Source organism: Episyrphus balteatus, chromosome 4 (assembly GCF_945859705.1).
Source record: "Episyrphus balteatus chromosome 4, idEpiBalt1.1, whole genome shotgun sequence".
NCBI lineage: Eukaryota > Metazoa > Arthropoda > Insecta > Diptera > Syrphidae > Episyrphus > Episyrphus balteatus.
In genome coordinates, this window is record NC_079137.1 from 50,003,330 (window position 1) to 50,027,056 (window position 23,727).

Consider the following 23,727-nt stretch of genomic DNA (forward strand, 5'->3'; position numbering starts at 1 on the left):
AGCAAAAGTATGAGGTATAGTCGTGGGGTGAAAGAGCTATTCACAATGAAACTTTCTTTGTTATTGGATCGATGTAAGGCATCTGATAGAAATGCTTCTCGCATAATTATAGCTACAATAGAAGCACTAGGGCAAAATCCAATTGACTTTGTAGTTTCAAAATCAAACTTACATTCAACAAGAAAAAACTTTTGCTTGGTTTAATGCCCCAAGAGCTTATCTGTCTCCTAAACAAGATCTTGATCTTTTGCGTAATTGCATTGAATACCGCAATATAGACAAAGATATTTCAGAGAAGGCTCTTGCTAAATTCTCAAACCATTTATGGTATTTGAGTTCAGAGCAGGCAGGTCTGGCGTTCTTTGACCTAACTTTACCAGATGGCGAACAAAATTAGAAACGGCCAACATAATTTTGAAAACCAGTGAAACGGAAACCAACAGAATAGTAAATCCAAAGCTACAGACACATGAAGATGAACAATTTGTCACAGCAGGGTTAAAAAATATTGTGAACAAAGAAACATTGAACTTTTTCAGCCGATTGAAAATAGACACAAGTTTTCTCAAAGAACCTCCAAATCTTTGGCCCGAAAACCCGCATTTTAAAGAAGGCTTTAAAAAAGTGCAATCACTTAAAGTCGTAAATGACATGACAGAAAGAGGAGTCAAATTAATAACGGATTTTAATAACCTTTTAACTAAAGATGAGGAACAAAAACAATATGTACTTCAAGTAGTCAGTGAGTGCCGAAAATTGTATCCTGATGCTTCCAAAACTACTTTGTAAATCTGTTGATTAAATTTTTTTAGTATTAACTTCATTAATTATGTATAAGAAATGTAACACGATGTTATTTTTTTTGTTTTTTAGGCCGTGTGTGAATTGCGTAAAATAGTTCACATAGTGTAAAATATTTGACACTGTTGAGGTGAATAAAAAATTTTCAGCTGTTAAAAATTTATTGGGCTCTGGGACCTGGTTAAATTTGAGTTAAATTTTTTTGCAGATGGTTTTGTTTTGTTTTTTTTTTTTTTGTATTAAAAAGAATTTCATAGCAGAAAAGAGGCAGAGAAAAATATTAAACAATAAGCCATACAGCTGAAATTTTTTTGTTCACCTCAATAGTGTCAAAAATTTTACACAGTGTTAACTATTTAACGCAATTCACACACAGCCTTAGAATTCTGTTAAATGTTTCGTTTTTTTTAAATAAAACAGTTTAAAAAAAAAGTTTCATTTTAAATCGAGTTTGCACTTCAGCTCTTTTTGAGGTAAGTACTGAAAATTTAAATTGATGACAAAATTTTTCTTTTTTAGTAAAACTAAACAAATTAAGCATCTGAATTATGTGTAGCAACACTACCTTTAATTAAATATATAAAAAGTGAAAATAACCCGATCTGTTTGGGAGCTAGAGCTAATTTTCTTCGAAAAACAGTGAAAAAACAGAGATTTTTGATACTTTGAGCGAGTGTCGGCACCATTTAGAGTTATCCAATCGAGCTGAAATTTTGGATATCTAAAAATCTGCAAAGGCGGAACATTTTATGGGGTTCCCCCGACCAAATTTCGAAAATCGATTTCTTGCGGTCACTCTAATATGTACATTGTACATGTTTAAGGATATAATAGACTTAAATATGAAGGCTTATGAGTGTACTGAAAATTATTGTGAATTTGAAAACACACATTTATTTTTAGATGTTTTTTTAGAAAGAGGCCTCAAATTCCAGATTTCTTAAAACTTTCGCAATTTTTGTCTATTTTTCTCAATATTAAATTCTTTTCACTATAAAATTTGATTTTTTTTTCTTCGAAACTGAATCCTTAGAATGGTAAGTATGGTTAATCTATTGTACTGACTGGCAGATCAAAAGTGGATAACATTGGATAAAATTTAATTTATTAGTACCAGAATAGTAAGCAGAGGGTTAATTCTGTCGACACACGGGTGCGAATTTGGCAGGACAAAAATGAAAAGTGGTCACAAAAAAGTGTCTTTATAAGGGTGAAAATACATTTTTTTGGAATTATGAAAACAATATTCGAATTCCTTGGAAAATTCTACATCAATTTCATATATGATTCTCTATAAAATAGTGAGACCGAAAAAAGTTCTAGCGGCATGAAAAAGTATAAACCAAATTCGAGGTGTGCCTACAGAGGGTTAATAAAAGAGCTTATTTTCCGGCCCGTTGGGTTTTTAATGTACTATCTACGAAATCACAATTCTATGAATATACTGCATTAAAATAAAATTAAATTCAAAACACAAAAAAGTAATAAGTATACACCACAGTGAACGTGTTAACAACTCTAAACTGAACATTTTTTGTAAACTAAACTGAACAACATTTATGTTTATCAAAATGGAGAAGTACATACTAGGAGTGGGATACGTCAAATAACTTTTATTTGTATGTTATGAATTTCAAGGAACAAAGAAAATTGCAAGGAAAACCCTTTTAATCATTTTTGTGATGCAGCACTGATTTTTTTGTCTAATTTGATCTAGGGTGGACAGAAAAGGTAAATGAGAACATTCATAAAGGCAATACGACATGTTTTCAATGAGAAGATTTTCTTTTCCTAGCTAAAACAGATTGTTGTTAAATCGCATTTTGTATGTTTGTGTTTTTTTTTTATAATGAAAATGCATTTTTACTATGAAATATCATCTCAAAAATTACTAATAAAATGTAATTATTTATTCTCTTTTGGCGCCGATTCAAGAAATTTTTTTCTACTGACAACTCAATAATAACATTAGTATTTAGATAATGGTATACGAACACCAACTAGTTCAAATATATGCTTAGCAAAAGAAAAAAAATGTTACACATACGCCACAGTGAACGTTCAATTTTAAACTTCGACATTTAAAAATATTTGTTTGTTCTATTGACTTCTCACTATTCTTTGAAAACATAAAATTGATGTGTCGACAAGGTATAACAATAAACTAATAAATGCAATTTAAATTTTATAATAAAAAAGACTCGTAGGTAGAATTTATTTTCAGTACTAATTAATCGTTAAAAAAAGCTTCAGGTACAATTTTTGAAAACTAAACTTTTTTTTTACTTTTTTTGTATCTATTTCATCAAGCAGAGTTGTAGATCTCTTATAAAGTACAGAATATGGTGGCAATTATATATAAATAAATTATAACCACCAGAGAATAAAAAATATATAATATTTTTCTTAAAAAAATCTCTGCTTAAAAACATATTAAAATCGATAACGTTGCAAACTGAGTTAGCCTGTCTTAAACAACGGGTGTGATCATAATTCACGTTGTGAAAAGGGATCTTAAATAGAAGATTAAGCTCTGGAGTACCTATACCAAAAAACTTAAGACAGCAAGAAAAGGCATTCTCAAATATGCCATATTGCAAAGGCATGTAATCGAGGAAAAAATTGTTTCATTTTCACAACAATAGTTTGACATGAATAAAAATAAATAAGTTTTTTTTTTAATAGTTCAAAAATGTTTCATGGCACTTTAAGACAAAATCTATCAAAGCCATGGTTTTCTAGTTTCATAAATAAATTGCAAAAAAGTTTATGCAACATGTTTTGTTTTTTTCAGCTGATACCACAAATTTATTAAAAAAAGTCATTCGTGACAGTTGGCTGGTAAAAAACTGCATCTTTTTTTCATCGGTTAATTCAGTTGACCTAAAAAAATATTTTCTTGTAAGTGTTCCACCCGTGACAAAAGAAGTCCAAATAATAATTTTAAGTCATTTTGTATTGGGAACAGAAATAATTTAAAATTTTAAATAAAATCGCAGAGTTTCTGTAAGACCTTATCATACTGGAAAATCATATATTTTTCATTCCCAACCGTGACAGTACAAAAAATCTTGTCTTTTTCAGAAAAATTGCGTAATAAAATGTATTAAAAAGTATTAAAATTAACAAAGTATATGCTAATTTTATTAAATTTTCTATAAAATTTGAAGTGAAAATAATAAATACACTATACAAATGTCACACCCGTGAAAATAAAATTTGCCGAAGCTAAAAACATAAAATTATATATTTTTTTTTTCTTTGAAGTTATTAATGTTTCTTATATATTTTACTTACCTTAAATGCTTAATTATAATGAAAATAAAATTAAAAAATAAATTTTTCAATCTTTTGACAATTTCTATACGTTTTTGATATTTTTTAAATAAAGTGTTGCTAAAAAAATTTGTTGCAAAAATACGATCATGCACACTACAAAACTTCAGAAACATAAAATTTTTAAAAATTCATGCAATACATTTTTTTATTTTACAAAATATACATGCTTCACACACCTTTCATTCATAAAGCACAAAAAAAAATCAATACCATTTCAATAAACACATTTAGAAAAAAAAATTAGAAGAGAAAAAACAAAATTTAAAACGTGATTTGGAGAAAAAATTAAATTGAAAAAAGGTGGAGGGGGTGTTTTTTTTCATATATATTACAAAAAAAAATCATCAAACCAAAAAAAAAGTGTAATCTCTAAAAAAATAAATTTTAGAGAGGAATTATTGTTAGAAAACAAAGACGGCCCCGACCTGAATGATATCGCTTCTCGTTGTGGGTAACTCTTCGTTGTGTCCTTCGTGTTCGATTCTGATGATGACCACCACCACCGCCTCCACTACTGCCACCTCCTCCGCCGCCGCCACCACTTTCTCGGCTACCACCATTATTACCACCGCCACCACCACCTCCACTTCCGGAATGATGATGGGACGATGAGGATTTGTGGTGTGAACTCGAATGTCGATGGTGGGACGATGGCAGGGATGGAACTTCAGTCACATAACTGTATCCTTCGCTAGAAATTTGCACTCCGCCATTGCCACTGCCACCATTTCCGGTCTGTTGTTGCAGATGTTGATCCTTTAGATTGTAGTAGGGTGGCATGTTAACTACTCCACCACCGCCACCACCACCGCCACCAACGCCGCCATTATTACTGCTTCCATTACCGGCATTATTAGCACCACCACCGCCACCTTTATTATGAGTTTTTTTTTTGTTTTTTGTTGGATACAAAATGTTAGTTTTACAGTTAATGAATAAGGACATATACAAATTTCATGCAAACACACACAGATCCAATCCACCCACACATTTATATGAGTTTTTGTCAATTTGACAGAATTCCCAAAATAGCAACACACACACAGAAAGAGTCGACATCTATTTTTACCTGGGCAAAAGTTGTGTTTTGGGATGTCTCCAAGTATTTCCGGTTCCCGGAACAGAAACACAAAACAAAATGGAGGAGATCATTTTAAGGCTCCAACCTAGCTTATGCTAATGAATAAGGACACACGGCTGAGAGGATGTCCTTTTTTTGTTTTTGTTTTTAGGTGAATGTGTGTTTAGAGTCAAAAGTAATTTCAATCATCCTCAACGAGAGTATATAGCTTAACTTGATGTGTCACTCAAAAATGACGTAACAAGTACAGAGGTATACTTTTTTTTTTTGAAGGGGAAGCCGCTTTAGAGTACACAAATCAGGGCGAGTTATCCTTTTTAGGTAGAAAGATGATGATGATGGAATAGGAAAGAAGATTTTCGTTTTTTTTTTTTATAGCAAGTATAAATGAGGAAAGACAGAAACTTAATGGGTGTGAACAATAATTCTTGAGAGTTTATTTTAAGCAACACATGCGGGTTTAATGACATTTCGTGTGTGTCGTGTACTTAACTTTTGTACAAAAGAAGGACTCTTCAGTTTTGTACTTATTTCCCCATATGATGATGATGGTGTGACCTGTATGTGAATTATACTTTTTTATTTTTTTTTAATATCAATTGACATGTCAGTAAGTTGGAAACCAGAACAAGGACATTTGTGTCCTAGGTAGGTGGTATACCGTACCTACAAGTTGTTTAATTGTATGAAGAAAAAAAAGTGAATGAACGTGTGGGTTTATAATATGGTTTTATGGTCATTTGTATGCTTCTCATAGTGAAAGTGTGTATGGAAAGTTTTTCTGTAATTAAATTTTTGTTTTTGTGTGTGTGTGTATTTTTTTAAAGAACTAAATTAGGTACTTGCTGACACGTTAAAAAAATAAAAAGTCACCTTGAAAATTATTCTTTGACACGAAAAAGTGGTTTTTGCAAATTATAATTACTCAACTTAATTTAGATTAAGGTCGTTGGGTTTTTTTTGTTAAGATGGTTTTAGGGTATACTACGTTAACATAAATGTTGAAATTAGGGAGATTTTTGTAGACTTCAAAATTGTCAAACTAGTTATTTATTTAAGATATAAAACGTTATTGTAGGTTTATTAAAACTCTAGAACAATTGGAAAAAGCGAAACAGATCACTTTTTTAAATACTTTTTTTTACACTGATGGTAGCTTTTTACAAATTTAAAAATTTGTTAAAAATAATAAATAAATAAAATGCACGACTGGGTCGCACGTACTTGCTCTTGTAGTTCACAGTATCTTCATCTTAAATGTCTATAGGAAATTTAAGATTTTATTTAGTGTCTAGAAAAAAAAAAATCAAAAAAAAATCGAAAGTTTAAAAATTAAATTACAAATTTTTTTTTTCAAAAATGTTTTTAAAAATATATTTTTTTTTTTAAATTTTATACTTCAAAATGATGTCTGTAAATATTTAATAAAATTGACTTATGCTCTGATGAAATATATGAACTTAAAAAACATGTCAATTTTTGAAAAACCGCAACGCCATATTTCCGTTCTCCGCATTTTTTGAGAAAAACTAAAAACGCAGTTTTGTTAGAATCAATAAGTCTATTACGTATACCAAATTTAATCAAAATCGTTAGAGCCGTTTTCGAGAAAGTTGCAATACCTCGAAAACGTTATATGGGAGATATGTGTTAAAAACGAGATATTAAAAAAATAAAAAAAACGGTCCTAGGGAATAATCTAAAAAGCATCTGTACCAAGTTTCAAGCAATTCCATCCATCCGTTTAGGCCCTAGCTTGATGTACAGATGGACGCACAGACGCACGGACGCACAGACGCACACACGCACAGACCGACGGACGGCATGACGAAAACCACTTTTTTCGTCTTCTCCATTATCGTAATGTTGGTTTTGATTAAAACCTCGAATTTTTTTTTCTACACGAAACCAATACTTGCCCTATAGAACAAGTAAAAAAAACTGGTGTACTATTTTGAATTAATTTTAAATCAATTACAAACAAATCAACAACTTGTATTCGATATATTGATTAAAAATGAAAATCTGAAAATTTGATCTTGGAATACTTAATTGTTTTTTGGCCGCTAATGGATCTTTCACAATTGGTCAGAACGTGAAGAACCTTGAAGAGCAAATTGTATGTCCCTTTTACCTCTATCTTTTAATCCAATTGTAAAAATATCATTTAAAAAATGATGCATTTGAAATAAAAATAAAATTTATTTATTGCAAATAAAAAAAAATGCATTAACAAAAATGTTATTGCAAGTAAAAATTTGTTGAAATTTTTTCTTCTTAAAGTTTTTGCTATTTGACCATATTTAAGCTAAAATATTGAATCAAATTTAAGACCACTCATTTTGCATTTAATTTTTTTTTCAACGCAGAAAATTTTGCATATCAATAGCATTTTTTTTGAATGCTAAATATTTTCAGTTGCAATAAAATTTTATTTTTTAAATGCAAAATAATTTTAGTTGCAATAAGCATTTTTGTATTAAATTTTAAATAGAATCCAAATGCAAACCTAGGCTCTATGAAAAAAATAAATAAATATAATACAATTAGTTGAATGTGTCCAAATTTTTAAAATTCTTTGAAAATCTGATTTGGCTTTTTGGGTAAGTTAATATTTCAAAATTTAATGATTGAAGAAAGTGATATACATAATCTTGTTGGTAAAGAAGTTTAGGAACAAGGCAAAGGAATAGGTACAGTTATTTTAAAGAAGAAAAATAAATAAATAAAATAAATAAAAATAAAATAATAAAAATAAATAAATAAAAGCCGTTTTTTAGCAATTATTATTAATCAACACCTTAAAGCAAAATTAAAAAAAAAAATAAAATAGAATTTCCCGAATTTCCGGTTTTTGAAAATTAGATTTTTTAATTCAAAAACTTTTTTTCTCAAAATGTTGTTTTTTTTTTTTATTATTAAAACTTTGTATAACAAATTTTGCTGAAACCGAATTAGTCTTTTAAATGACATTTGTATTAGAAAAAAAACTTTTTCTCACTAAGAGATAAGCATTGTCTAAAAAACTAAATTTGAAGTTTTTTTTTAACGAAATCGCTAGAACCGCTTTCTAGAAAGTTAAACAGTAATCAATATTTTGAAATTTATAGTAAAATTGTGTTTTTGGTTTTCGTGGTCAACTTTGAGTTTTTAGGGTGCTGACTGCTGAGCACAAATCTGCAGCTGTCCCACACATTGAGAAAATTTTGAAAAAATGCTTTTTATCATGTTTTTGGCTTTTTGAAAAACAAAAGTATTTTTTTTTTTTTTTCAAAAAGTGCTACTATAAGTTTTTTCGATTTTCCAACAGTTTTTAGAGCGAAGTTGATGATTGTCTCTTCTTTCATTCTACACCAATTGTTTATGTAAAAAAATTAAATTTTCAAAATATGAGCAAACAAAAAAAAAAAGATATATAAGATTTTTTTGGGCTTTGACGGAAATTTTTCATGGTTACCGTGAATTTTTACTTGCTCTATAGGGCAAGTATTGGTTTCGTGTCGAAAAAAAAAATTGAGGTTTTAATCAAAACCAACATTACGATGATGGAGAATTCCAAAAAAGTGGGTCTCGCAATTCCGTCCGTGCGTCTGTGCGTCAATCTGTACACATTTCCACAGCCTAAACGGCTGGACGGATTTTATTCAAATTTGGTACAGATGATTTTTATGGAATTCTGAAAGTTGGTTTTTTTTTGTTTTTTTTTTATATCTCGTTTAGAACGTATACCTCCCATACAAAAAAAATACGATATTACGAATTTCTCGAAAACGGCTCTAACGATTTTGATTAAACTTTGTATACGTAATATTTAAAGCAGTGGCAATAAAACTGCATTTTTATTTTTTCTCAAAAAAGTCAAATAACAAAAAAATTTTTTTTTCATTTAACATAATTTTGGCCTAAATGTCGGCTCTTCCCCAATATCAATTTTTTTTTAAATTTAGATCCAGCTTTTAAAATCTACAAGTAGACTAACATAAAAGTGCTTTGAGCTGCAAGAGCAAGTACGTGCGACCCCAGTTGTGCATTTTATTTTTCGTGTTCAGAAACCCAGAAACCATTAAAACATTATTTTCTTTCGAAAATAAACAAAAAACAATTTATAATATGTGCCTTTTTTGATTAAATCTGTATTTTAACATATTTTAAATTCAACCATTTTTATTCATTTTACGTTTCTGAGTAATACTACCGCGAGCTTGAAACGCAAAGAAAAAATCCTTTCCCGCATAAACTTTACACCAAACTGCAAAGCTTGCTTCCGGCATATATGTTGGAAATTTCTCAGGATCTATTCGAAGATTTTTAAATTCCAAATGGCGATCCTTTAAATATATATAAATATGTACGTATAAGAAAAAAAATATGTAAAGGTATAAACTTAACTTACTTTAGCAATTGGACATTTAGGTAGCTCTCCAGCTTCTGCCAATATATCTCTATAGATATTAACAATATTAATTGCATGTTTCCCTTCAAGAAAGACACATCCATCTCCATTTTTTAAATCAAGTAACGGTATACGTTCATTATTTGATCGAATTATTTCAATTTTTAATGAATAAGTCAATATTTTTGCTTCTTGGATCAATTGTATAGTAAAAAATCCTCGAGCTTGTATAAGAGAACAATTAATATGACTCACAATTTTGGGATTGGATGTGCAATTGAAAGCCTCCAAAACAATATCAAAACTACGCTAGAACACAAAAAATAAGACAGAATTATTTGTACTTAAAAAAAAAATTAACTAAACTTTTTGAATAATGTTCATGTTCTTACTTTTCCATGTACACTTTTAGTCAGGAAACACAAAAACAATAGAAAACTTAACAATGCTTTCATTTCGATTCCATTCGAATGAATAAAGAATTGTATGAAATTTTGCAAATAATATATAACTTTTTGTTTTAATTTATATTTAATTGCTTAATTAAATGAAAAATGTAAACAAATAAATATAATTAAAACGTTTAATTAATATTCTTTTAATTGCATGCCGACGTTTAAGTTGATCATTGATCTGCAAATAATTGGGCTTTTGGATAGCAATTTTGATGGAGGTATAAGATCGACAATGATGGCAAAATGCCATCATATTTATATGGCGACCAGGGAACTCGTATTTCTATTGGCAAAAAAACTGCGCTGAGTCTTCTCGGTTGGAAATTTTTTCAGCGCATGTTTCGTCCCAAATTTGTCATATAGAATATAAAAAAATTGTTTTCATATTTTTTGTTTGTTTTCGGTCTAAAAGGGAAATGGAAAGTCGTGGTTTTTTTTTTGTCCGCAAACATCGTGTTAGGTGAAAATGAAATTGCGAGAAAAGAATTGAATCTGAAAAAAGATGATTGAATTCACTAAACTTTCGAAGTGGCTCATTAACATTGTTTTCAAATTGAAGAACAAGTAAAGAATTTTTTTTTTTTGGTTTATAGTTCGAATTTTTAATAAAACTTATTTCATAAATTTTAATAACAAATTTTACAATTTAAAAAAAAATGTTTTTTCTTCAATTACAGATTATATGAAATTCCTAAATTATTAAGCTTGCCTGGATTTTTACTAAAAATTATGATACGATCAAAGTCGTGCGGCCACTCACCTCTATGAATCGTCCAGACAGGGGTGAGATTAAGATCGGAATTTTTTGTTTATTTTTTTTTTGTCATTGACACACTCGAAAGCGCATAAAATAAATTAAATTGGTTTTCAAAAAGTAATTTTTTTTTATTTATTATTTAAGTAATTAGTTTCGTGTTTTAAAATTATTTATTCTAAAATTTATGGCACGGTAGAGTCGCATACACATGCTTTTAAAATTTAATTTTCTTCGAATGTAAAACATTTATTTAAAAAAAAAAATATTTCAACAAAAAAAAATGTTACGCATACACCACGGTGACCACTTAAGATTATAATGTATGCATTATTAGTAACAGCTGTAAACAATGTTAAAATAATTTGTTTATGTATTGATAAACGAAATTGGTCGATTAGGTAAATACTGTACAAATGATTCCTGTTTAAACTCTGTCAAATACGTGACGAAATTTGTATGCACGTGACAGACTAATACAAAATTCCTTAAACTTCAAGGAAGCTTACGAATTGTTATTATAAATAGATTTGCAGAAAAGGACTGCCAACATCATTGTTAAGAAAATATGAGACCTTAAGTTTTTTTTGTATAAGGTTGCTGAAAACCAGGGATTTATATGATTCCGACAAAAGTAGACCTCTCATCGAAAATAGTTATAAATGAAAGTTGTTCACAAATAGATCAAAGATCTACAGTCTTTAATTAACTTCTTTTTTTACATTTCTCCTAAAATATTTATAAAATGTGAGAAACTTGTTTTTGTTTTCATTTATATCTACCGAAAAGGATAGATTTTGGTTAAATTTTTTTAAAGTTAACATTTTTTGTTTTGAGCAAGCTTCAAATTTAGCTTATAGCTTTTGGATTTTTTTTCTCTTGAAAAACTGCCTCAACTATCAATTTCTTTTAAATTTTATACTAATTATTTACTAATTAATTTTTTTTTCATTTTCAAAAAATGGTTTCGAAGAATTGGTACAGAAAGAAATAAATAGTAAAAAAAAACCTTTAAAAATTGGATTTTTTTTTTAATTCAAAATATGTATTAAAACATTTTTAAAAATTAAAAAATAATTAAAAAAATGAAAAAAATTAAAAAAAAAATGGAAAATTATTTTTATAAATATTTTGAAAATTATTAAAAATGTTTACATAGTTTTAAAAAAATTAAAAAAAAACCTCTTTGATGGTGAAATAATTTAAAAAATATTTTAAGGTAAAGCTTATTTTTTAAAACTTATTTGCCGAAAAATCTCAAAAAAGTTTTTTGTTTTGATTTTTTTTTTCACAGCATGTTTCAGAGTAACACTATGGTTTTTCTGTTGCGTCTTAAAGAAGTGATTTATCATTTTAAAAACTGAAACCAACTATTTAGATTGAAAATTGGACAGGTTAAAAAAAAATCGGAAAGAATACAATAGTCGTATTTAGTTTTAAACAAAGTTATAGCTTTAGATAATATCTTATTATTAAGTTTTAATTTATTACAAAATCGACTTTTTTCGTTAGAGATTATAATCAAAAAACCTATTTCTCAATCCTTATTGTCGTAATGCCATTTTTAATATTTATTATGAATTTCATAATTTTATGGATAACGAATTCCCTTTAATTTTGTCCTTTAACAATAAGTCAGTTTTTTGGGCTATGTACGCGTAGGTATTTTTTTTTTCAGTGTAAGCGTTTGATTGATTTTTTTTTGTTTTATTTCTAAAACATTCACTTAACGAAAAAAACAAACATTTTTTTCTCATTCATTTCATGACCAATGATCCACTTAAAAATTATTTCTGCAATAACATCAACAACATTTCATTGTCCTTCAAACGATGCCATTTCTGATGCACAAACGACATGATACCCCATCGTCATCATCATCATCATCGTTGTCGTCGTCATCCATCCTATTGCCAAGACACAAGACACATTATTAAATGCACTCCCTGCAGATATATAAAAAAAAAGAAAAAACTTAAAACCAAACGATTCATCTATTTTCGTCGATTAAAACTGTTTCACCTTGCACAACAAACGCAAGAAAAGGACTATAATTTCTATAAATAGAATTCAATCCTTCTTATAAAAGAATCCTGTTTTTTTTGTATTCTCTTTTTTTTATTTTTATTCTGTTGTTTTTGTCTTTGATTTGTGTTTTCGTATAAAAGACGTTCTCGTGTTTTTTCCCAGAGTAATTTCTTAACGTCAACAACTTGTCAGTTAAATCGCCGATATTTCATTCTCTCTTTAAAGTACAAGACACACACCATTTCTAGGGACCACATTGTATACCATAATTACAAAATAATACAATTTATAATACCTCTAAGGTACACTCAGAAAAAAATGTATATCCAATTATATAGGAACGTAGATTTAAAGAAAAATTGAGCTTGGTTTAAAAAGGAATACATTTTAAGCCAAAATCAAATTTTGCGTACCACAAAAGTTTGTTTGTTCGCCAATATCTCAGCGAATACATGTCCGATATTATTAAAATATGTTTTGAAATCTTCGTAACAATTGGAAGAATTGAATAGAAAAAAAACATTTTAAATATTTTTTTTTCTTCTAGCTGCTTCAAAACTTGATTCAGTAAAAATTCAGGGAAACTTGGTTTAATACTGACTTTAAAATTTGATATTTACAAATTTTGATATTTTCTCCCAGTGTACAAACATCTTATCCCACAAATGTAACACAACACTTAAGAAAAAGAAAAAAAAATTATCTCAGATAATATCAAAGCAACAATTTTGTTCGAATTTTTTTGTTAACAGCAGCAAACAAGCTGTACACATTTTGTGCTACTGCAATTCCCATCGCCATCATCATTATCATCATCAGCATCATAATAATAATCATCATTGAAAAGAAAATTCATTTTTAATTGAAAATTCCACAACGGTTTCGCAAAGATGGCATCCCAACAAACGATTTTAGCAACCTTGAAGCCATCTTTCGCAAAACGAATGACTCCCGCAAGCCACACAAAAAATTTATAAGATTATGGAAACACACACAAGACACTATAGTGTTTGTCTGGTTGCCTGCAAGAATCGTCCAAGTCTAAGCTATTGACAGATGAATATACTCTTTGAATGGCGAGTTAACGAGTGCGTGGCAAAAAGTATGGATACCTACGTTATTCTTTGTTGTTTTTGTACAACCAAAACCAACCATTATCCTAGAATGTGTTGTAGACGCTTAAAATAACAACACATCCTATAAAAGGAGTCTAAATAGCCCCCAGGAATACGGCGAGTACATTCCAACAACAACAACAACAAAAAAAAAAAAAACAAAGAACAAAGTGTACGCGGATTTTACGATTGTGGAAACTAGCAATAAAAATTAAATAAATTGACAAGATGGTGCGCTTGTTTGAAGCCCGCAAGCATTTTATTTTTTGTAAAGAACAGACTTTAACTTAAAAAGAATAGAGAAGGTCTGTTGGGAGATTTTTACTTTGTCTAGGAGGACTAGTTGAATCTAAGTCGATTAATATTTTAACAGTGACCGAGTTAACTTTGATTTATGAGTAAAAAAAGAAGAAGAAGTTGGAGCCCTAAGTCAGATTGCAAAGTCGCTTAATTTATTAAAATACATCAAGCTCATGCATTTCATGTTAAATTGAACAAAGGATATTAAGTCTTTCAATTAACTTTGGACTGAAGATTGATGTGAAAATTATTTATATGAAGTCGAAAGGGTTTTTTTCTACTCCTTGAGGCTGTAAAGTAAAAAAGAAAAGGAATAACACATTTTGTAGTCAGTAAGAGAGGTTTAACCCAACGAGCATAATTGGTCTTTCATATTCAAAGTGTTTCTTTCTTTGATGATTTAGATATGATACCAAATTTTTAAATTTGTCTTTGAATAAAATTAATTCTTTAGTTTAGACAATATAATAAATTTTTGAAAAAAAAAAATATTTTTTAAACAACAAAATTTCATAACTCATGCATAAAGCGTCAAGGCACCTTTTGAAGAGGTGTTTATGAGAGGTCTTTTTAGAAGTCTTGTATAGAAACGATAAATCTGTGAGATTTAAAATTTTATATTTTAAGCAAAATCGGATTTGCAATGATGAGTTTAGTTTTAGTTGATTGTTGATTCACAGTGGGCATGATTTTTATTTTTGCTAACATAAAACATAATGTATTTATCATGTTTTTTTTGTTTATTTTATAAAGATACAAAATTTCATGAGTTTTGTAAAATGAACATTTCAATATTACTAATAGTGAACAAAAACTAAATAATTTTTTTCCCAGCCATTACAAAAAAGTATTATTTTTCAACTCAAATTTTTAGATTTAGATGCAGTAACTCAAAAATTTCCATAAAAAAAAAAAAACATTTTTCTTTGATTTTATAAATAAGGCAACTGTGGCAGCTTGTATCTGTCAAGCCATTTGTACGATTTTAAAAATTTCTTTCAGTTAATGAAGCTTCCAAAAATGACTGATCGATTAAATAAATAAGTATTCGATTTTGAGCACACTAAAAAATGGCTTTTGTGACGGATTCCGAAGAATTGACATACATTTCGGCATTATTATGTCCCCCATGTTAACAGATTGCATCTTTTAGAGCTAATTAAGTTCTTATTAAGTACCTCAAAATTAAATTAAGAGCTCCAATTCTTTTGAAAAAAAAAAAAAATGTTCTGTTAACTTGATTAAAAGTAAACAGGCCAATAACCAGAAAATTTCGAAGACTAGTATAAAAAAAATCAGGTTTGGTTTAATATTTAGGTGTTAATTAAGTGCTCTACAAAAAAAGTTCAAAAATGTTTTTTTTTTTTCAAAAAAAAAATTTTGTCATCTTCAAAAAAAAAATATTTTTTTTTCGAGATTATCTTGGATAATTTATCCTTGACAAATATAAATTAAGTACCATATTTTCCATAGAATTTTTCAAAAAAAAAAGAATATATGTAACTATTTTTTAAAATTTGTTTTATATTGGGAAAATTTCTAAAAATTCTTGGGAAAATCGAGCACTTAATTCAAATAAGTCGAGCACTTACTAAATAACACTGGTCAGCAAGGTTTTTGCCACAAGAACCAAAATATACTTTTCTATAGGTTTTTGATGTGATGAACTCGAATCCGAAGTCAGAATTAATTAACAAAGAAAATAACATTTCTATCTAGGCAATCACTTTAGGTCAAAGACATGCAATTAATATTTACGGAACCAATATTTTTTCTAATGAAATATGTATTTCTATGTATGTATAGCTATGTAACGATAGCTCATTTAAAAAATCGTGTCTTAAGATTTTCCGGAGAAAACAAACTAAAAACTAATTTGAAAATATTTTACGAAAACTTCATTTTGTGGAGTAAAATTAAAAAAAAACTGGAATTTTTGACTTTTTGATAAATGATACAATACTTTTTTGTAGAAAAATTCTATATTAGCTACTTTCTGATAGCTTCTTTGGAATAATTTATTAAATTATGTCTACCATTTGTGTGGGAATATACTTTATGGTTTTCAAAAATCTACACGCAGTATTTCCATCATTTGAAATCCCCTCACCTTGTTTCGGCATCTCAACTATCAGTCCAAGTTTCTTACTATTTCCTATGCGCCATATTTTTAGCTGGTATGCTAAATGAATAAAGAATTTGAAAAATCTAATCCAAAAAAAAAAAACATCATTAGAATTCAATTTTTTTTTTTTTTTCATTACTGAAACAATATTATAATTTTGAAAAGTAGTTTGTTTAAGCTGAATTGAAATTCAGGAATGTCTTCATTTTATTAAGAAACAGATGTGTTCAATCAAGTTGAACAACAAATGCACCATTACCGCCTTTTGTAATAATCTTCTAATCAATCAAATAATCTTTAATTAAAATTTACATAGAAAAAACAAAACCACTTAATTTATTAATATTCCCAACCCCTTCATCTCCCACCTTGACATTGACCAATCTTCTCTTTCCCTTAATCATAGATCATTGATTATGTTTCTATATCCAAAGAAATCCATTTTCATCTTAACAATTTTCTTCACATCACAGAACTTAATCTCCACCAAACCAAAAAAAAAAAAAAAAATAAACTAAAATTAACCTAAACTAAACCACATCCCTTGAAATGAAAATTGAAAATGTGGTCACGTTTACCTTCAGCGACAGAGTCACATGAACCACAGGCAGGCAGGCACATGAGAGGGACACAAAGTCCAAAAAAATATCTATGTTTTTGATTCTCTTAGAAAGACACACAAAGAAAAATAATTACTCGTGCAACTTTTTTGGGCTAAGTTAATTGGTTTGTTGGTAATGGTAACCATGAAAAAGGCCAGAATATACAACCGAACTTGTTTTAGATAGAAGGTATACCTACGTTAGGTATAATAGGTAAAGGCTTTTTTTAAAGGATAGGTTAACTCTAAAAATACAATTTTCTAAAAATAACCACAAACCCTCATCCTCGTTGAAGGAACTATAGGAGTATGTTTGGCGCTGCTGAGCCCTGTTACGACCACGCACATCAGGATAACCACACCACACACATAATAAAACAACCAAAACCAATGGTCATCGAGCGATAGTGGAACAAGAATCTAAAAAGCAAAAATTCATTAGATTGAAAGAAATCCTATAACGAAAGACCGACCGAACGGCGACACGGTAACGCGAAGGACGTAGCAGCGTATGTTGTCCTATTTTTAGAAAATTTTCTATTTTTTTTTTTGTTATTTTTTGTTGGAAACATGGTGAATGCGCACAGCAGGAAGCGCTGTGACAACACCAAGCTGCTTGTAGGATATTCACTTCTAACTCTTTTTTTTAGGCTTTTATTGTATTTTTATTTATTTTTTTCCTCTTTTTTGCTTAAACCAGCTTTTTCCTCTTAAAGGAGGAAAATGCCAATTAATCACGACCATGTTCCATCGTATAGATCGCATAACTGATCTAAGGTAACATATTTCACCGAAGCTGTAGGATGTCTTGAGAATGAGAGAGGATATGGTATTGAGTTGAGTCGTGTTTTGCTTTAGGCAAAGTTAGATAAGAAAATACGTTAAATAACGAGAAAATGAAAAAAAAACTGCATTTTGTGGATATACCCTATTTGATTTCGTTGTTTATTTAGGACAAATTCAACGTAAAACTTAGATTTTATGGTTTATACCAGTTGTATACTAGTCAGGGCTTTGTAGCGAGGATATAACCACTTCAATTTAAAAAATTGCTCTGTTTTAAATTCAAAACATCTAAACGGTTTAAAATTGAACGTATTGTTATTTTAATTGGATCTTTGCATGCATACATACATGATTGCAATATTATACCAATCGATTGGTATAAAATTTAATTGCATGATTGGTATGGAAAACTCGGACTACATGGAATCTTGAGTACATAATGAATGGTATAAACTGGTATAAAATGTTTTTTGCTTTATAATTTTTTTTTTATTTGTTGTTGTTACTATTTTTAATAACTTTTAGACCATTTGGCCTTCCATTTTTTTTTAATAAGAGTCAGTTTTTTTTATCCGTTGATTGGTATAAACTAGTAAATGTTTTTTCTCAATTTTGTATTAGGTGGAATAATGGTGTATATTTTTTTCAATATTTTTATTTCACTTTTTTTTAAATAAAAATTATACCTTTTGATATAGTTTTACCATTTTGTAGGTTCTTAGTTAATACAGGTACAATTTACCCTATTTTTTCGTTTTTAAGAATTGATTCCATTGGACCTAAAGTAGCATGGCAATCAAATGCATGTTGGTGGTCAAGAAGACTGTCTGTGATAGATTGGACTTGATGTTAAGGTCTAAGTTTTGGTTATATAAACTATCTTCATTTCGAATTCTAAAGTTTAATGATATAAAGTTATGCAGCTCTTTGGGTGTGTGTGCGCTTTGGGATAGTAAATGTTTTGTTAGTTGTTAGTTAAATTATTTATCCTAAAAAAATATTTTTACTAAGCTTTATTATTCAGTTAGTATTATAAATATAAACACACATTAAACATTCACACGAATAGATTCACTTCTTTAAAATTGTTTATTATATAAGAATTTCAATGCATACCTTGGTTGCCTTTTGTCATGTATGGCTGTAACAGTCTTGATCGTTTCTTTTCATATCCTTTTTGTGTGATATCACCTGAAAAGAAAAAGGAAATTGTTAAAAAACATTGTAAGGTCTTTGGCTCTTAAAGTTTTAAATATTTAAATTAAATAATATTTATTGCGAATTATTTTCTAGACTTTAGAGGATCATTTCCATATTTTTAAACTTTTTTGAACTTCAATAAGCTTTAAAGTCTTATATTCTTAAAACTTAAATTCAATTTTCTCTGGGATCATTGATTGCTAACATATAGATGATCAAAGAGAAAACAATTATTTTTCATTTGAAATTCGATTAATCAACAGGAAGTGGTAGGATAAAGTTTTGGAGCTTTATAGCAATCAAATTACAAAATTTGTTTTCAAGTCAAAAAGGAACCAGAAAATTTTTTGTTTGTAACAAGGTTACAGCATAGCAGTTTGAAAAATCCATGAAAATTCTTTTTTAAATGCTTTGATTTCTTTTTTACTTGCTCTATAGGGCAAGTATTGGTTTCGTGTCGAAAAAAAAATTTGAGGTTTTAATCAAAACCAACATTACGATGATGGAGAATTCCAAAAAAGTGGGTCCCGCAATTCCATCCGTGCGTCTGTGCGTCTGTGCGTCTGTGCGGTTGTGCGTCCATCTGTACACATTTCCACTGCCTAAACGGGTGGACGGATTTTCTTCAAATTTGGTATAGATGATTTTTATGAAATTTTGAAAGTTGGTTTTTTTTTTGTTTTTTTATATCTCGCTTAGAAAGTGTACCTCCCATACAAATTTTTCAATTCAAACCAAATAACTCAAAAACGGCTCTAACGATTTTGATTAAACTTTGCAGACGTAATATTCGAAGCAATTGCAACAAAACTGCATTTTTAGTTTTTCTCAAAAAAGTAAAAAAAGTGTACCTCCCATACAAATTTTTCAAATTATACCAAATAACCATAAAATGGCTCTAACGATTTTGATTAAACTTTACAAACGTAATCTTCAAAGCAATTACAATAAAACTGCATTCTTATTTTTTTCAAAAAAAGTCAAATAAAAAAACATTTTTTTCTTTTCATTTAACAAAATTTTGCCCTAAATGTCGGCTCTTCCCCAACATACACAAAATTTCTTTAATTGATTTATACAGAGGCAGCTCTTAAAATCTACAAGTAAACTAACATAAAAGTGTTTTAAACTGCAAGAGCAATGGTATTCGAAAATGGTATCAATCAATTTTTGGAATTTTGTTTTACAAAATGGCATATGCTAACTTAAACTTAAAAAAAAGGCACTTTCATTTTTCTTTCAAAAAAATGTACTTTTTTTTTTTTTGGTTGAACTTATTTTAAGAATTGTTTTTTTCCTTTGAAGATGGATTTTCATGCTTTTTTTAAAATTTAATTACCAAATTTAAATTTTTAACTTTGAATTAAAATCTGAAAAAAAAAAATCATGAATTTATTTCGTTTTTTTAGTTCAAAACAAAATTTTGAAATAATTTTTAAAAAATCCACAAACGATTTCTTCGAACATTTTATACTGAATCAGTAAAATGTTCCAAAACAAAAAAAAAACAAAACACAACAATTTTTTTGAGGCATTATTATTAAAATTCTTAAAGTGACAATGGATTATTGAAAAATTTATAGGAAATACTCATTAAGAACAAATTCCTTTTTAAATTAGCTGGTTTTAGTTGTCGTTTTATGTATTCCCCTTTAAAGTTCCAACATTTATAAAAAAAAATACATGCACATTGCACATACGGCTTTTCCTTCATTTCGGAGTTATATTGGAACTGTGACACTTGCGAGATGTCCAATCAGAAGTCACTTTTTCCCTTGAAAATTGGTTGTTACCTTGCTAAAAAAAATATGTAACGTTTGTTTTTTAGGGTGCATTTGACGCTGGCTTATCAGCGGTGTAAACAAATTCAGATATTTTCAAAAATACCAATCGTTGTATGCTATCACTCACACCCAAAAATTGCTGTAGATCTTATCATTTATTATACGTATTCCGAATAATTTAAAATATATAATTCATGAAGTTTTCTACAATCTGTCTTCATTCAGTATAATAAAATTGCAATTTTTCAATTATGAGTGTAGACCATTGCAGTTGTACTTTTTATAAATTCTAGAGGGGATTCCTTTAGGTGGATAAAGAAAACCTCAATAACGCACATTGTTTCTTTGTTTATCTTCTGCTGATTCATTTCATGTGTGCAAAAATTAAAACGGGGATTTTTTTATAAATTTATCAGCACCGATTCAAAAATTGGTATAAAAAGCACACCAAAGCATATTTCCACATCAGTTAGTTTTTGAATTCTGAAAATTAAAGAACTATATATTCATCACAAATAAAAATGGCAGACGTAAGTTAAAAAACATTTATTTTATAAATTTGGTATTTTTTTTTTCATGTTTCATATTTTTAAAATTCTTTTCTTTTTTTTAGCAAGACAAAAGGCAAGAACCAAAGCGCCAAATTGAAGTTCGCGCCGAACACCAAGGACGTCAGGGGGCAAATGCAAGTGTAACTTATACCCATCCAGTTGGAAAAAATGTTGATGTTTATGCTCAAGCTTCAAGAAACTTCAAACATAACGACAATAGTGGACATGTTGGTGTTCAATATAAATTCTAAGAAACAATAATGTTTACAAAAGAATTTTTTTCAAAAAGTGTACTCAAATGAATGTACTCAAATGAACTAATAAAGTTTTAAAACTTTGTACACCGAAAAAAAAAACCAATATCAATTTAACATTTTTTAAATATCAAATTAACATTTCTTAAATATCAGCCAAAAATGCTCTATAAAATGTGTTTAATGATATTTAAAATGTTAAAACAACATTTTTATTATCAGGATGATATTTAAATGTCACATTTTGGAATTTTTTTTTGATATTTTATTATCATTTTTTCATATCAATTTCTCATTCCAAATTATTGAAAAATATTAAATACAAAATTTTTAATGTGTACTAATTTAAAGGCGCGTTGTGTTTTTTCGAAGTAAAATGTATGATTTACTGATAAAATTTGATCGGCACTAAGATTTTACTTCACATAGTTTGGGAGAAAATAACAAAACAATTATATCACCTATAATAGAAAAAATAATATGATCATTATTTTGTAAAGAATATTCCCTTTCAGTAATGTTTTGAAAAAAGAAAGAAAATTCTTTTAATAATAAAAATAATAAAAAAGAAAAAGAAAGAAATAGGTTTCATTATAATAAACTAAAACGTAAAATCTAGTCAACATTGATATTTTAATTGTCAAAGTGAAATTTTCACTGTCCACTTAAACGTAAAAAAATGTCAAAATGATATTTTAATTGTCAAAGTGAAATTTTCACCATCCCATCTGAAATTAAAAAATGTGAAAATGATATGATAAAATATCAAAATTGATATTTTAATTGTTGGACGACTTTTATCACTGAAAAATGTTAATTTGATAGCTGTTATTATCAATTTTTTTTTTCGGTGTATTTTAAATGTCCTATTGTTTTAAGTTTTTGTTTTAGTTTTGTAACTTTCTGTTTTAACTTAACTTCTTCTCAAAAGCCAAGAAGAATTGTTGGTGTAACATCTTTTCGAATACAGTACACAAAGTACGGTACACGTACGGTACAAAACAAACAAAAAAATCTATCAAGTATGTGTAGTTGTGATAACCTTTTAATGCAAACAAACTATAAATAAGACAAAAAAGTCATTAATTTTCTGAACCATGGGCTTAATTTTAGAACTAACTGACCACAAGTCCCAACTTAACTTCTTTACAACAGCAAACAGAGCAAATTCTCAAAAATACATATGCGATGAATAAAACATATAAACAAAGATCAATGGACCGATATTGAACCATGTCCTTGATCAATAAATTCATACAAAAATAAGTTACGAAATCCAACCCTACCTACAAGTTATTTGTTTTTCATAAAGTAGGTAGGTTTTTCGGCATCAAAATCCAGCTGTAACAAATTTACGTTGAACACGAATTTCTATTGAAAAGTCAGTCAAAACACACACAAACAAACAAACACACACAAACAAACAAACACACACAAACATAGATAAAATATGTCGCTCAGTTTGACAGCTCAAAAACTTTACTGCACTACATTTACTTATATGGGTTATATCTTGGACTTTGTTGGTTTGGCACGAGTAGCAACTAACAGCAGCCAGCAGCACACAAAAGGTTCATATTCCTTACCTATAACCTATCCAACATCAACATCATGGAGATCTAATAAATCTTGACACATACCTCCAATGTGTCTATAAAGCTGTAACAGTAAATTGAATTGAAAACAATAGAGCGACACAAAGGTGGTTCGTTCTTTTTGAAGGAGGACGTATGTATGCATGCTTCCAAGATATGCATGCATATTGTATATTATAAAGTGATGGAGAGAATTAAGGATTGGCGCCAGGTGTCACCGGCATTGCGCAAACAAAAAACCCCCCCTCTTTATATCTGACTGCCCTAGTGTACAGTTATCGTCGTTACCGTTAACGTATATGTATATAAAGTTGAAGTTTTTCGCATTATAGAGCAAAATAGTGCGACACCACCCATTCAAAATTTCCATGTCAAATGTCTCAGGTGTGTTTATTTTACTTGTTTTTGTTTGTGTGTGTTTTTTGTGTGTTTCTGGTGCACTATTCTCGAACATTATAAAGATATACAAAAATATTGTATCAGCAAAAGTTTGCTAAAATGTCTGTTAGCTCTGCAACGGGAACTAGTTTTGAATTTAATTTTTGCGAATTTTGTTTAACTACAC

At 28.7% G+C, this 23,727-nt stretch overlaps 1 protein-coding gene across 12 annotated transcripts in view; it reads right to left on the bottom strand.

Moving 5' to 3' along the window:
* LOC129917909 (disco-interacting protein 2) overlaps nt 1–23,727 on the bottom strand; it is a 225,873-nt gene that overhangs the window by 36,313 nt on the left and 165,833 nt on the right. For 10 of the 12 annotated variants that reach the window (XM_055998134.1, XM_055998126.1, XM_055998124.1 and 7 more), the window contains 2 exons: nt 18,895–18,969; nt 4,566–5,012 (listed from right to left, as the gene is read on the bottom strand). In XM_055998134.1, coding sequence (XP_055854109.1) covers nt 4,566–5,012; nt 18,895–18,969 — 522 coding nt within the window. The remainder of the gene's footprint in view (nt 1–4,565; nt 5,013–18,894; nt 18,970–23,727) is intronic. The other 2 variants (XM_055998130.1, XM_055998133.1) reach the window with 1 other exon arrangement.